Genomic DNA, 15,662 nt, shown 5'->3' with positions numbered 1-15,662 from the left:
TTAAATCGCTGAGAGCCAGCGCTGGTTTAAAAGTCCATGGAGGGAATGCCTAACAGGGGTTAAATTCATACGCCTTCGTTGCAGCCTATTTCTGTCAACACTCGGCTGCGAAAACAAACATTCATGCCTTGTGAAGTGAGAGTGTATTTTTGAAGGCTAGCCGTCAGATATTTTTTGTCCTTCACACTTTCCTATGCTTAGCCTTTTTTGTTAAGTTGACTGCAAAGTGCATCAGTTCGCCTGGCAAAAAAAAAGAAATAGAAGCGAAAGTAGTTGACAGCTGCCCATGGCACTGTTGTCATGCACATGGGCTCTTAGTGCAAAATGGCAGGAGGGCTGGTGAACCACATGCTTCACCCACACCCTTTCAGTGCCAGAAAAGCTCATTCTTTTCCTGATTTATTTGGGAAAATAATTGTTTCTTTGCTTCGTGTAGGGCAACCGTCATCAAGCTGGTCATAATACTGTGACTGTATTAGTTGCATGTGCTACGCTAGTGGAGCGCATTGGCGCAGGCAGGTCGGCGAATGCCGTTCCACCTTCTAAAACCCGTTCTGCTCTCCACGGAGCGGGGGCATCGGAGCCAGTGCTGGTGCTTAGAGGAGCAGTGCATGTTCCGTGGCACGTCTTCTTCGCCCACGTCTCTTCTGCGCAGGACAATTGTGCCACTTGTCCAGATGGATTATGATTCGTTGGCACATTGGGCTTTTAAAAATGTGGACACTATTAGTAAAAAAAAACAATATTTATTATTATTATTAATAATAATAATAATAATAATAACAACAACAACAACAACAATAATAATAATAATCTTAATTAAAATAAACTATTTTGATCACAGCTGGTCCCGATGAAAACGTTTCAAAATAAAATATATTTCACAGTATTTATGCAGAATTGTTCACTTGAAAGGACAATAGGCTGGGTTGTCCATATTTTTTAACTGTGATTAAATGAGCAGGGCAGCTTTTTGTTCTGTATATTAAATTAATTTTTTCGCTATCTATTCTCATCCTCAGGTGTTTATAATATATTTTTTGCATATGATTATTTAAAGTGCAACAAATGTACACTATGACCAAGGTTGGTAAAAACATATTGACGGGGTTTATAGGCCTGTCTTTGATGTGCTTAAATAAATCAGTTTAGTGTAAAGTGTATCAGGAAATTATTTTAAAATATTTTCGAGTGTGCTGTACGTAAGCATATAAAGGTTAAAGTAACACTATAGTCATCCAAAGAGAATATTTATATAATAACATTACATTTGGATTTCATTTGCACGCGTTAAGGTCCTGAATTAATTTAGCTAAATATTCATAGGACGGCTTAAATATTGACTGAGAGTTTTCAACTACATATTGATTTATCAACATTCTATTTAATTAAAACATGTATATCTTGTAATTCATTAGAATTCCGCCAGACATGTAGACCTATTGTCCCCAGTCCCGTGTCTATCTTCCGCACATAAAGTATATATGGGAAGCTTTTTTGTCTGACCGAAGTGTTTCCACTCATATTAATATATGTTATAGGTTTCAGTGGGGTTATAGAATTATTATTGATTGCATTTTCCTTTAATAAAAGAAAATGTAGTTTAGGACAGTGTCACAACAGGATTGTAAGTACCTTTATGTTTCTTCACCAAATCCAATAACTGATTAACTAGTAGCAGAACTGCAAAAAATATAAGAAGTAATAACTGGACAGTCCAGTATTTGAATTGATACATAATAAAAATTCAATATAAAATATGTACACACGCAGTGGGCGCCGATAGGGGGCAGGTACATATTTTCAGGGCCCAGGCCTGCCTGTGTACTGGGACATCCCCTTTTTGCGACTCTGGACGGGGCCCCACGAAGTTGCTTTACCGGTACTCATATTTCCTCTTGGCGGCCCTGTACACACAACGGGCCTGAGTCATTAAGGCACGTATACTGAGCGCATGGCGCAGTTGTTCTCAACGGCTGCGTACTCCTGGAGTCAGCAAGGAGCGGATCTCAAGATACGTGTGGTGATGACTATGGGTGTAGGTTCACTCTGCTGTACTAGACCAGACACTGCAGGATGTGAACAATAAGTATGTGGAATATGAAATCTCAAAAGAACACACAGAAAAAAAAAATATTAATCAATTAATGTTGCCTATCAATAATATAGTCATTTATGATTAGAAATGGAAACTGTCTAAAAAAACATTTATTAGGCTGTCCTTAATGTCTACTGCACATAAAATACATTGTTACAGTTGCTTCTGATTGCAGACACATGTTATATTATGTATACGATACTGACCCAGGACTTAGACTAGACCCTTAGCTGGTGCAAGAGATACGGCAGAAAAACCACAAGCTCTCACACACACAGAGCTCCATTCTAACGTGGCTGCATTCGCTTCAGTTTGGCCACGCCCACATTGTGCAACGAGTACGGGCACACGCCCATTCCCCGTTCACTCCCCGAAATTGTAGACCGTTGTAGCTGTCATCTGCGTTGGCACACGCAGCGGACTTGCTTTCGTTGACGGCCGAGTGTCCACGTACTGGGCATGTGCAGAAGGGAATTGCGTACGATACGCACAAAAACCAGAGATACATCCCTTAATGACTCAGGAGCAACATGTCTAGTTGGAATGTTGAAGACACAATAGTGACATGCAGTGTTCCAGGTGGCCATATTGGGGATTTTATACTAAATTGGCCTCAAATTGATGTTTGTGTGTGTCCATACAGTGTGAAGGGACCTGTACAATTTGGTCACTATGGATGGCTGTTATTAGGCAAACTCCCGGTAATCCAATGCTGAGGTCACGTGACCAGGTCTGCTCGTGGGACAGTTGTCCTGCACTTTGCTCTATACACAGTCCTCGCTATGTAACAGCTCGCCTCGCATCGCATGTGCTCACAGTGATGGGAACATATAAAAACTCTTATTTTTGTTACACTTACATAATGTTTTAAACACTTTAAACAACAGATTAGGTCAATAGTGAGAGGTTTTCCTTTATCCAGGGGTGTTTTACATCCTGACATTTCTCACACTGTTGATTCAAAAAAAAAGGGCAAAAAGACATAAAAAGCAATAGACAATATAGACAATAGCCTTTCTGTTTTGGGGACATTTAATATCAAAATACAAACTTGCCGTAACCCATGACAACCAGATAATAATTTATTGTGTAACTTGCAGTAGATCGATCAAAGCTGGATGCTGATTGGTTACTAAGAGTTGCTTTACATCTGCACCCTGTTAATAACTAACCACCAGAGATAGCGAGAGTGTGAAATAATATAATATATGTTTTATTGGTAGACTCAACTGCAACCAACGAGGACCATTTATGAAAACTAATGCATGGGTACAATGTCATTTAACCTATAGAAACCAATAGGTTTCTGTTATCTTTATAGTGCAGTTTAGAAAAAAAAAGAGAATATCTGATTGGTTGCTATGAGTTAAATTTCCTTTTGCTGTGCCCCAGTAAATGTCCCTTAATGTTCTTTATTTCCACAACTAATCAGACACTAGACACTGTACATTAAGGATAGAGAGAGCAATGCTTTCTGTGTTACTGTTGTTTGTTACCAAAGTTAACAAGTGAGCCGCTGTCATGCTTAACAATGACTTATTAGTTATTAAAAGATTTGAAGAGCGAGCCCTATGCCCCATTGTGATACCACAACAAAATATATCACCTTTGGCTTAATTAAACCCCACCAAACTTCCTGAAACATTGTCAGACCTGGAAAAAAAAAATAAAAAATTGGTTCATTTGTAAATGGCCGGGGACAAAAGAGACTGTGGAGAAAACGTTAGCGTTTCTATGCACGTAAATGTCAATAGAGTGTCTTCTCCATCATCAGCACTAAATTCACATTGATGCCTCTTTTCTTCTCCGTATTGATCCTTCCATGAGAACGTAGATTTGTATCTGTTAATTAATGCGTCCTGAAACAGCGTTTGTATTAATCAGGCAGATAAGAAAAATTGGATGCCTGCACCCTCGCGACAACTATAAAAGTGCTTGCGCTGATAAAATCGTGAATGGACCTCAATAAAAAAAAAAAGTTCCTCCATCCATTCAATAAACTAATCATCCCACTTTTAATTATGCGGTAGAAAGATGTGTGGAGATTGGGGAATGTGTAAATCTAATTATTTACTAACAGCAGTGCTTGAGAGGGGAGAGTAGACTGTCACCGAAAGGTGCTTCGGGCTATATTCTCTGTCCATCTGCTGCTGCTGCGGAATAAAAAATAAATACTAGGTTCTTGAACAAGTGCAGCATTGTGAGCTAATTGAAAGAGCATTTTTTTTTTATTTTGCTTGCTGAAATTACTGTTTGCAGGAGGGGGAGAATGCAGGAGCGCTGGTATGATTTGTGGCACTGTCTACTAAACACTTCTTGAACTTATGGCTTACAATCTCTTGGAATAAGAGCATTTGGACGATCTGCTGGGAATCCTAAGAAATCTAATTTAATTTTATAGAAACAATGTAACCGTGTGTGTGTGTGTTTTTTTTTTTTTTTTATACCTCATTCTGTAACCCCTTTGAAAGAAAGGCTGCCATTTACATTCTGACGAATAGAGAGGACATCCAGTGAAATGTATGCGGCTTTGTAGATAGAATATTGCTTTAAATAAAACAAGGACACCTATTTATTGTAATCTGGCAGCAGGTATATCAGTCATTAACCTCGTGGGCTCTGAATGTAATGCATTTCAAATTAGAATTCTACAATAAACATAAGCTGGTTTGTGTAAAGGCAAGAGGGGAAATTATAGCATGAGAATTAATTTTATGGTTAGATATTCTGTAATAAGAACTTCAAATAAAAATGGACCTAACTGCATATGTATTACAGTGTACCTGTTGCCTGCACACAATGTATTATATTCAGCCTATCAATTGACTAGAATCTAGCAACATTACTGAGGTGTGAGGCACCTAGTGCCTCATACCTCAGCAATGTCGTGAGTTTCATGTGAAATTGATAGGCTGCCTTGCAATGAATGTTGGACCCGCCCAGCACATGGCAGCTTCCACTGTGACTGTCGGTGATTTGGTACACTTTGAATTATTGTAGCTTTATTTATCTCATGATCTTGACATTTTTTTCTTTAATCAGTTTGCAATGTGTCATTTGTTTTCTATGGTAGACTGTGTGGATGACACTGGGCTTTGTTCTGCTCTATGCTCACACTGCTCTTTCACAGAGCGCTCAGAATACGATCCAGACAAGTCTTAAGACCCCCTTAAGAAAATCACTTCTAATCCCCTTTGATGGTTTTATTAAGTCCTTGTCATTGTTAGGTGCCAACTGGCAAATTTCTGTACTTAACCAACAGGCCAAGGAAATCACTTCCCACTGTATATAGCTGTATGGCTTCTAATGTGATTGAGGAAATTAACAGTCTGGTTTAATGCAGTAACATCTATTAACTCCCTATCTTAAAGTCATGTACATGGGCACATTTATGACTTCATTCCAGACGTTCAACAACTGTTATTCCTAAAGTTGTTTTGTTCAGGTATATTTAAGCCAAGGTGTCATAAATAACTGGGTCTTTATAGTGAACCTTACAAAAAACCCTGGTAATTAGTACATTGGTTTTTATAACACCAAATAAGGATCTATTTTGTGACTATGTGTTAAGATAGCAAGGGACACTCTGACTATTCTCATAAACCTGCCGCAGATGTATTGTTCTTTTTGAACTGTTAGAATTCTGCTGAATCTCTCTCCTCTTCCTCCTTTCCATAGCATGAAACGGAATTTCACTTTTGAGGGTGCATAATTTGCACCCTCAAACACAGTTACAGTTTAGTCTTTCGGCGACTAGTCAAGCTATTATCAATGTAGCCTTGTAGTTATCACAGAAGGGATCCATCCTGTACACATTTATGAAGCTTATAATACACTAATACTCACTAATACACTGTATTTGTGCAGAGGAGTATGAACTAACTCATGTTGGAAAAGTGCCTGCAAGAGTATTCAGTCAAGAAATGGAAATGTTCACTTTTTGAAAACCCTCAGTAAAAGAATTCAGATGGGGGAATTCAATGTGGCGCAAACATCACGCCGTGCACACTCCTGACATTTACGGTAGAAATCTCCGCTCATAAATGTATCAAATCTCCGCCGCGAGGTATCTCGCGGACGTTCCAGAGACACTTCCTGTCTATTTGAGTTCCCCACAAAGAATGTCGGGGAATTCAGGAATATATAGTATATCATATGCAGCTAATTAAAGACTGTAAAAGTGTAGGATTGCCGACATAGTCCAGATAATAGACTGAAAGATGTCATTGTGAAATGATTGGCAAGTATTGAATAATTGTAACACTTTTTATGTTTGTTTAAACTATTATGGCTCTGGGTGAATCTACGGTTAAAACATCCCACACACGTGTATTGTGGGGCCCAGCAACACAGCGGAACGGAGCTCTATAAGACATGGGCCTCTGGAGGCTTCCTCAGTCTGGCTGCATATTGTTATATGTAGGCAGCAATTGGATTTGGCAGCTACTGAGGCTACAAGAAATATATCTGTAGAGTGGTATGAATGTAATTCAACATTGCAGTTCTGAATTTTCTTCTAAGATGACACAGATTTTAGGGGCTATTTGCCTACTTACTAAATGGAAGATTTGAAAATATTCGGCTGCCCAATTTATCAGTAAAAGGTCACAGGGGCAGCCAAGTGAAGCTCAGCTTCCCGGCAACACTGCCCCATAGCGGGAAGAGGAGTCTTGCTGCTGGATAGGCTGGGTTCAGAGTTCATCTGAATGCGCGTGAGCCGTCATGACAACATTACGCAAGAGCACTGGGGCTGGAAATCTGGACTTGGGCTTCCAGTTCCAGAGTCATAAAAAAAAAATAGAAAAATAAAATTTAGTGCTTATGTCTCTTTGATATATAGACCCCTTAGTACTAAAATACACAAAACTTCGATTTTTATTTATTTGAAATGCTTAGAAGTATGTCAAACTATAATGTCTCAAGAGTGTCATACATGCAACTCATTGAAGATCCATGCCGCGATACAACATTTGCTTTGCCATTTGTAAATTACTTAACTTTAAATAAACATGTTTTTTGCAGAGCAGTTTCACACATAACGTAAAACTGAATGGAGGTGAACTGGGTTGGTAATTTGCGTGCTATGTTTATAATAGATCGGTGGATTTTATTGAACTCTCGTCATTTCCTATTTTCACTTCAGGCTTCTCCACCTTGTCCCTCGCTGACCAGATGAGTCTTCTGCAGAGCGCATGGATGGAGATCTTGATACTGGGCATTGTGTACAGGTCTCTCTCATTCGAAGACGAGTTAGTCTATGCTGAAGACTACATCATGGATGAAGACCAGTCGAAGTTGGCAGGACTGCTGGAATTGAACAACGCCATCTTGCAGCTTGTCAAGAAGTATAAGACCATGAAACTGGAGAAGGAAGAGTTCGTAACTCTCAAAGCTATAGCACTTGCTAACTCAGGTTGGTTACCCACAGCCCCATTTTAGATTGATACTTTGTTTTCTTTTAATCTTACTTTGCAGGAGATAATTCTCACATGATTTTGGCTGGCAAGATGGTGCCTAATGCATTCTTGTATTGGATAATGCACATAGGTGTATTTATCGCCCTTCTTGACCAGAGTAGTGGATAAGTAGGTGCCATGGCACTATACGAGATAAGCAGATTTGTCCCCTGAAATTGTTCCCTTCCAGTGTCTTACATTTATACAGAGAAGGACTTGTACTTGAACCATTGTTCCGAAGGACCACGGTACACATGCAAAACACAAGCTTGTTTGGTCGGCTCCCAGGGTGTAGCTGGAACAAGCATAAATTTGGCCCTGAATTTGGAAGTTGCTGCGTGAATTTGCATGAATTACCAAGTACATTTCATCTGCAGCTATTTTTCGCATTTACTTTAGTGGGGAGAAACATAGCGGCAGCCATATTGTTTCCCCATGTTTGGTTCTAACTGAGGTCATTCTGTCTTTTTTTTATTTTTGTTAATACTGTTAAGTGGTTTACTGTAGTTCGTAGAGAGACGAGCATATACTCAGTGAGTGTTTAACATTAACAAAGTCTTTACTATAAGATAATCCCGACACTGAAAATAGATACTGTGATAATTCAAAGGACATTTTGGGGTAGATCTATCAAACCTTCTAAAAAGGAAAAGTGGAGGTATTGCCCACAGCAACCAATCATATCCTAGCTATCATTTATCTAGTACATTCTAGAGACTGATAGTTAGAATCTGATTGGTTGCTATGGGCAACACCTCCACTTTTCCTTTTTGAAAAGTTTGATAAATCTACCCCTTTAACTGTTTGACACATATCTGTCCACAAGCGCTCACTGTATACATCTCATACCACAAAAGGACAATTGGCATTATCTTAGTCAAGGTGATCAATGTGAGCAAAGAATACATCTGTTAAAAAAAAATTAGAGGATATAGATCTATTGACTTCATCATTAAGACAGCCGATCCGATCGAGGCTCCATAGGTTCAAATGAGCATTGCAGACAGGTAGCTTGGGAAGGGTTAATAAAGCATTTAGTCCGCATGAGGAACTTAAAAGTGCTGAAGCAGTCAACGGTATGAGATAAGTAAAAATCGTTCAGCTTTGTTCCTTTCCCTTTTGTGTAACCCTAATGGTTTTTTCTATGGTCCTTAAGTCCCTTTTAACATTTGCATATACTTGCCTATAGATCCACGTTTAATCACATGCTGATCAGTAGATACCTGCATGTCAATAACATGCTCTGACGCCATGTAGCATTGACAGTCACACCGTGCCCCTCCATCTGCTTTTGTCCTGACCCTTTCTTTGAACTTTATCTTGGTTTCTGGCCAGTAGTTTTCCCTTTAATTACAAGAAGGAAACTGTCAATAAAATCTGTTAAATGGGATGCAATGAGTGGCTTCAGCGGGCAGACGGCTATTTGTTCAAATTCTGAAGCATTCAAAGTATTGACAGTTTGTTTTCTGGGGCCATATGCCGTGATCAATCTCAGGCTGGGCTCAGCCACGCTGAAAAATGAAAAACCAGATTGCTATTGCTTACTTGCGGATGACGACTTGTGATTTGGCGCAGCTCAAGTGAGATGAGACCTTCTGCCCAAATTGCCCCCCTGAGAGCCAGAGGATGCGTGACCGGTTTTTAGAAATATATTTTCTTTTTAATTGATTTTGTAATTAGCAGTTTCCAATATTGTTGCTGTGACTTTAAATAGAGAGAGAGAGAGAGAGAAATAATTGGGTATCAGCAATAAGGTCATTTTACTATGTAGATATAAGGCCAAGATATTTTACTGTCTACGGGACCTCCTTCTCCGTCAAATTAGCTGTAATCTTGGCAAATGTCAGAGTAGATCTTTTTATCACATCAATGCTGCTGTACTTACCTGACAAAGACTGATATTATATATATTCTGCAATATTTGCTTTATCAACTGTTGCTCTAGCATAATTACAAATTAATAAAAGAACACATTTAACTGTTTAAAGGTAACATAATATGTTATGTTATGTTCTAAGTTGTGGCCTTTTAATATAGAGTCCGGTATTAAATTTCCCCCAAAAAATTCTAAGATAGTTTTATTTTTTCTTCTCCAATGTAATGATCAAATGTAATGTATGTTCCACTGCACCTCTATCTAAGTCATACACATCAGTTAAGTCTCACTTAGTTATATATCTTTAGCTCTTCAATCAATTAGTGTGGCCTAGGCCACTGTGGCTGTAGGTAACACTATCAATTAATCAACGATGACACAGTAATTAATTGTTTTGCTGCACTGTGAGAAATGACGAGCCATTGAGGATGAGGGAGAAAAGCCACATAGATGGCAAATGCAGCTTTGTTATGTAATAACATTCATTCCAACAATAGATGAGTAAACATTAAGGGTCTATTGCTGAGTTTTTAGCAACGGGAAAATAAAGGAGCACAGTTGCACCTTGACAAAACCATGGAGCGCTGCAGGAGTTTAAGGAGTATCAAATTGATACTGCTGCAGAACATCTTGAAATCCAGGTCAGCAATTCCTCATTATTGTCCGTCTTTATAAAGCCACACTGAAAAACTGAGCTATCACTTGGAAATACACTGTAGATATTTCTGCTGCAGAAGACAATAGCAGCAGTAGCAGTAGCAGGATTTACGTTTAACAAAAGTATCCTAAACTCTAAGTTTTATAGATTTATGGGCGACTTAATCATGACGAGGGCTGAACAAAATGGCGTTATGCAGTACAAGGACTAGATCTACCTCAGGGCAATTTTAGCTAAGATGTAATTTTTTTTAACATACAGGAAACATATTTATCATAAAACAGGGGAGCAATTTTCACATGTTAGCTAAGGACCAATCATAAGTGTCTGAAACACCCTAAAGGTCTATTGTTGCATTTTTAGAATTCCTTTATGTATTTGTGTGTACAATACAATGTATTAATAATTAGTTTCTACTTGTTATTCTTCATCTAAATATTTTTTGTGTTAGCTGGATATATCCCATAAGCTATACTTTCCAACTGTCCCGATTTGGGCAGGACAGGCCCAATTTGAGAGGTCTGTCCTGCCTTACCGATCTTGGTCCTGACTGTTCGTAGAGCAGCAGTGAACGGTTGCGGCAACCCCTATGAGATTTTAGGGGAGGAGGGTTAGGCTAGGTACACACTGAAGAATTTTCTGACCACCGTATTATCTCAAACGATTGTACCTACGACTGAAGGTCCGATCAGTCTGGCGATTCATGTGTACTCATTGACATGATTTACCTTCAGATCTGTGCTCTTCATCTGGTCCTTCAACTGGTCCTCTAGTCTTCAGAGAATGACAGCACAATATTCATTCATTCATTCATTCTTGTCACATTGTCACACTGATTAAAACTCCTTGTTATAGCTATCCACACGTCCTAACAAATTTCGTTAGCTTCTGTGACTCTGAAATGAAACATTCTGTCTCAGAACGAACAAATTAATTATTCCCTCTACAGTACTCTCTACATTTATTCACCGGGACATTCATTGCCGGCATCGCCTGAAAAGAGCCCGATTCTGTAAACTCTATGGAGATCGTGAGAATGAGTGCATGCACACTATATAATCATCAGGTGATTGGTCGGAAAATATTAAACAGTACGACCAACCAAATGAGCTGACAATCGACACTTTGGAATGACTTTCGACCATCGTGTCACTATACACACTAACCCGACTTTCGACCAGCTGATTTTCCCGATTAGTGAACGAAAACGCTCCAGTATGTACCTAGCGTTAGAACTTGGCTAGAGCTTCAGAAGTGTTCGGCAGTCTCCTGATGGTGTGGCCATGCATGCCCCTGGAGGTGTGACCTTGCACCCTTTGTGACATAACCGTACCCTCATTGCGATGTGGCCACGCCCCTTCAGATTAGAAATCTTTAAAATCTGAGAGGTATGCCCACAGGGAGTTGCAGATCACATTTCCTGGAATTGCATCAGTGTCTTTTCTACTTCTATATAGGACCCGTCAAAAAAGCATCAGGCCTGTACTAAGCGCAGTGATATTTTGTCTTGAATATAGGAAGTAATTTGAGTTTTATATGTTTTGCAGACTCCATGCATATAGAAGATGTCGAAGCAGTTCAAAAACTTCAAGACGTTTTACACGAGGCTCTGCAGGATTACGAAGCCGGCCAACACATCGAAGACCCCCGCCGGGCCGGAAAACTACTGATGACTTTACCATTACTTCGACAAACATCCACCAAGGCCGTCCAACATTTCTACAACATCAAACTGGAAGGAAAAGTTCCTATGCACAAACTTTTTTTGGAAATGCTTGAGGCCAAGGTCTGACTAAAAGCACCTTTGGTGGCCTCGTAGCACCGTTGATAGGATAAGGGAAAATATGTCTAATTATTGCGGAAAATAATGTACTGAATTAAAAGCAAGTGACTGCACTGATAAATAGCAGCAAGACTGGAGCAGCTGTCAACTTTTCCTTCTGCATCGTAAAAGTGCAGATTTTTCCACTCCCATCGGTTTTTTTTTTTGCTGCTGAACTTAAAATAAATTTTAAAAAAATTTAAAAAGTCTTTAATTAAGAGAGATGGAAGCCAGCCCTGCCAAAGGACAAAAATCCATAGGATGCCACTGAATTTAATATGGACCACATTGTCTCCCAATAGCGAAAGGAATCATTGAGAAAAAATCATATCTTGCGTAAATTAGAAAAAAAAAAAAAAAAAGACTGATTGCGCTGTTAGGATTCCTTGGGAGCAGTCTCTAATTTCACCACCTTAAGCGACATGTCATTGGCTGCTTCGTTGCATTTTATTTTCCATCCAGGCCGCCCAGCCATTTGATTCCTTTATTGTTTTTTGAAGTCTTCCAGATATTTCTCGGTTAAGTACTACGTGACTTTTTCAGGGAATCGTTTTAAGCTTTATTCATCCATGCAATATTACTTACAAAAAAAATAATGATATTAATTAATAAAAATTAATGATATTATGAAACAAAAATGCATTTTGGTTTGAGCAATGAACAATTAATAAGGATATCTAAATCCTTAAAAGAAAAGAATACTTTTTTTTTTTTTAAAGTAAGGTTTTTGGTTTATTTTATTGTTATAAATAGAGATTATTTTGTACCAGCTTTACCACTTTTCAGCCATTTACTGATTATTATGTGGATATGTCTCTTACTCAAGCAATAGTTGAAGGATGGTGCATATTACCACGGATGCAATTAATGTTGTGTACCAGTCTGGTTCGAAAAAAATAAAAAATTCAGTTTCTTGAAATGTAAAGCCTAGTGTACAATATTAGATTACACCTGCAATGTATATATGTAGTCTAATGTGCTTACCACACCCCACGAGGACGCTTGCAAATTGCTACAGTGTCTTAAAAATAGATAAACCTTAGTTGTCAACTTGCAATTAAAAAAAAATAAATCTAAAAAATATGTAAAATAATATTGCAGGTAAGGCAAAGGCCAGCAATAAACTGTCTGAAATATATCTGTTTAGGCCAAGTTGAGTAAAATAAATAAAATAAATAATAATTGTAAAAATGAATAATTTCTTTTTAAACAGCAATTTTATATGAATAGCTAAAGCGTTCAATGTGGTTTTCAACTCCTATTGTTGTAGCATGATAACAGTTTCAGTTTGAGACTGTTAAAAGGTGTAATCTAATGTAACCCCCCCTACACACACACCTATCCCGCTAATAAATTTCCAGTTACCTACAATACATCAACACGCTCTGCCAATATACCAGTGTTAATAGTCGCTCCCTGTTTCATGTGAACGCCCATATTATATGTACACAAATGTAATTAAAATTGTAATCTTAATCAACAAAGAGAAACATATTTCTGCTTTTCAATGTTTCCACTTTGTTGTGCTTCTACCAATTTTCTTTTGCCAGTTGCATTACAAAGCTTATCGTCCTGTTTTCCTCGTGGTTGTTTGATTCTAGTGACGTGCGCTTTAGACACAGGGTAGAATTAGAGGCAATATTGGATGTACAATTCCTCAGGAGCCTACAGGAGTTTAATCTGTGGCTTCCTGGTAATAGTCTTATTCTAAATACTACTCCTCGGCAGATCAAAAATCCAATTGAGAAAATCACACAACAAGAGGCTTTAAAAGGAAAATACTTTTCAAATTATACTTAACAGAACGCCAAAAATATCTTCTACTTCTACGTTTAACCAAGCTTAATTTTCAAGTGATGTAAATACGGCTTCTTTCTGAATCATCTTAAACGTTAATAACTTGCTCTGTGTTGTTGCAAACCATTTTTATTTTATTTTATTTTCTGTTGCATACAAGTTCCCAAGACTATTGCTAATCTGTGTGCTTTAAACAGAATACAATGGGTTGGTGAAACACAAGCAGCCTGGTTCTATAAATAATAGTTATATAAGGATTATATTGTAGATTGTGGTTTCTCCGTAGAGAAGTGACTGTAGTGTGGTTCTAGATAATTCATCATTAACAATTCATTCAGAAGGCGAGTACCTTGAAATGTATAGCTCGGATAGGTATTCAGAAATTGGCGAATCCCTATATAAGTAACTAAATTTAACTACTCCTTGGAGAAAAAAAGGTGCTGATTGAATGAGATTATTTATTTTAATGTTTAGAATATTTTTTTTTCCAGGTTTAGGTTGTTTTAGTAATGTTCAATATATAAATATGTATGGGGGAAAAAACAATACAACTATACTGTAAACATCTATTTCACTGTATTAAATATCTATACTTGGGGTATAACTGCACACTCAAGCAAACATGTTGGATTATAATTAAAAATATGTAAAAAATTGAAGAGTAATTGTAATCCATAAAATTAAGGCAAATCTTATAATAGATATAGTTAAATACTGGTGTGTCAGACCTCATTAAAAATCTGCAAACCTAGTTCTCAATATTGTTCTAGAACTGCATTTACTCTGCCATTTATCCGGGCATGGGTGCAGTAGATCCGGTAGACCTGAACAGGCAAGAATATTAGTTTATATTAAAACCTTGTGTGATTTATTGTTCATTTATGTTTCTGTCAATACTACATAAATAGCATGGGGTGCAAAATAAAAAAAATATAAAGGGAGTATGATTTTAAAATTTAAATTATTATTTAGAGTTTTAACTTAATTTTTAAATTAATTTATTTGTTGTTTCCTTATTTAAAGCAATATGATTGCGTGTCTGTGAAAAAGTCGCACTCGTTATCTCAATCAAATTGGAATGTTGTATTTATTACACTATTTTGCATTTAAATGATGTCGAAAAAAGATATAAAAAATTTAAAACTGCTATTTTTCTTATGGAAGAGAAAATGGGTGTCGGTGATTGTATTTTAATTATTTAAACTTTTCTGTTTACCTGCCTAGGAGAAACATCTTAGGGCAGTCTAATGTGCAAGGATCGTTGAAGGAAAAAAAAAAAAGATTAATAAAAATAAAAAAAATAAATATGATAAGATGATTATAATACTCCAGGAGTTGCAATATAGCCAGAATTACAAATAAAACCATGTCTATAGATATCGATGGGCTTCACATCTGTAAAACAATCAACTGTATATTTTTGTGCTGTGTACCATACCATGTGCTCCAGAAATATGTCCATTTGTGTAAATGTATTTATTTTATATTGTATATATTGTTAAATGCTAAAAGGAGACATGATTCTGTAACTTCAATCAGTTCAGATGTGTAAGTCAAATTATTATTCCTTTCAGGATGATGGTAGAGCAATATTAAAAAAAAGCTTCCACTTTTTGATTGTTTTTGTGTTGTGTTTTTATGTAAGAATTGAATTTATTTGTTTTGAAATTAGATATCGTCAGAGATGTACAAAATAAGCACAGAGAAAAGATACTTCTTGATATTGTATAAAATGTGCCCTTTATAATTTGGCACAATTAAGGGATTATTGCAGTGGATTCCAAACTTTTTCAGTTCAAGGCACCCCTAGGGTCTCCAAAATTTTTTCAAGGCACCCCTAAGCCAAAATAATTACCAAGTAGTCCCCCGCCTTGCTTACCACTGCCCCTGGCCGAGGCTCCCCTGTGAGATCTCCAAGGCACCCTAGGGAGCCCAGGCGCACAGTTTGGGAACCA

The 15,662-nt window shown here is 37.6% G+C and overlaps 1 protein-coding gene across 9 annotated transcripts in view; it reads left to right on the top strand.

Moving 5' to 3' along the window:
* ESRRG (estrogen related receptor gamma) overlaps window positions 1-15,321 on the top strand; it is a 633,225-nt gene extending 617,904 nt beyond the window's left edge. For all 9 annotated transcript variants that reach the window (XM_075204251.1, XM_075204255.1, XM_075204249.1 and 6 more), the window contains 2 exons: window positions 7,242-7,511; window positions 11,636-15,321. In XM_075204251.1, the coding sequence (XP_075060352.1) occupies window positions 7,242-7,511; window positions 11,636-11,880 (515 nt within the window). In that variant the 3' untranslated portion in view covers window positions 11,881-15,321. The remainder of the gene's footprint in view (window positions 1-7,241; window positions 7,512-11,635) is intronic.
* The last annotated feature ends 341 nt before the right edge of the window (window positions 15,322-15,662 follow it).

The sequence above is a fragment of the Mixophyes fleayi genome, chromosome 3 (assembly GCF_038048845.1).
Source record: "Mixophyes fleayi isolate aMixFle1 chromosome 3, aMixFle1.hap1, whole genome shotgun sequence".
NCBI classification, from domain to species: domain Eukaryota; kingdom Metazoa; phylum Chordata; class Amphibia; order Anura; family Limnodynastidae; genus Mixophyes; species Mixophyes fleayi.
The sequence above is the reverse complement of the archived record's forward strand: the minus strand, read 5'-3'. Positions and strand labels throughout refer to the sequence as shown.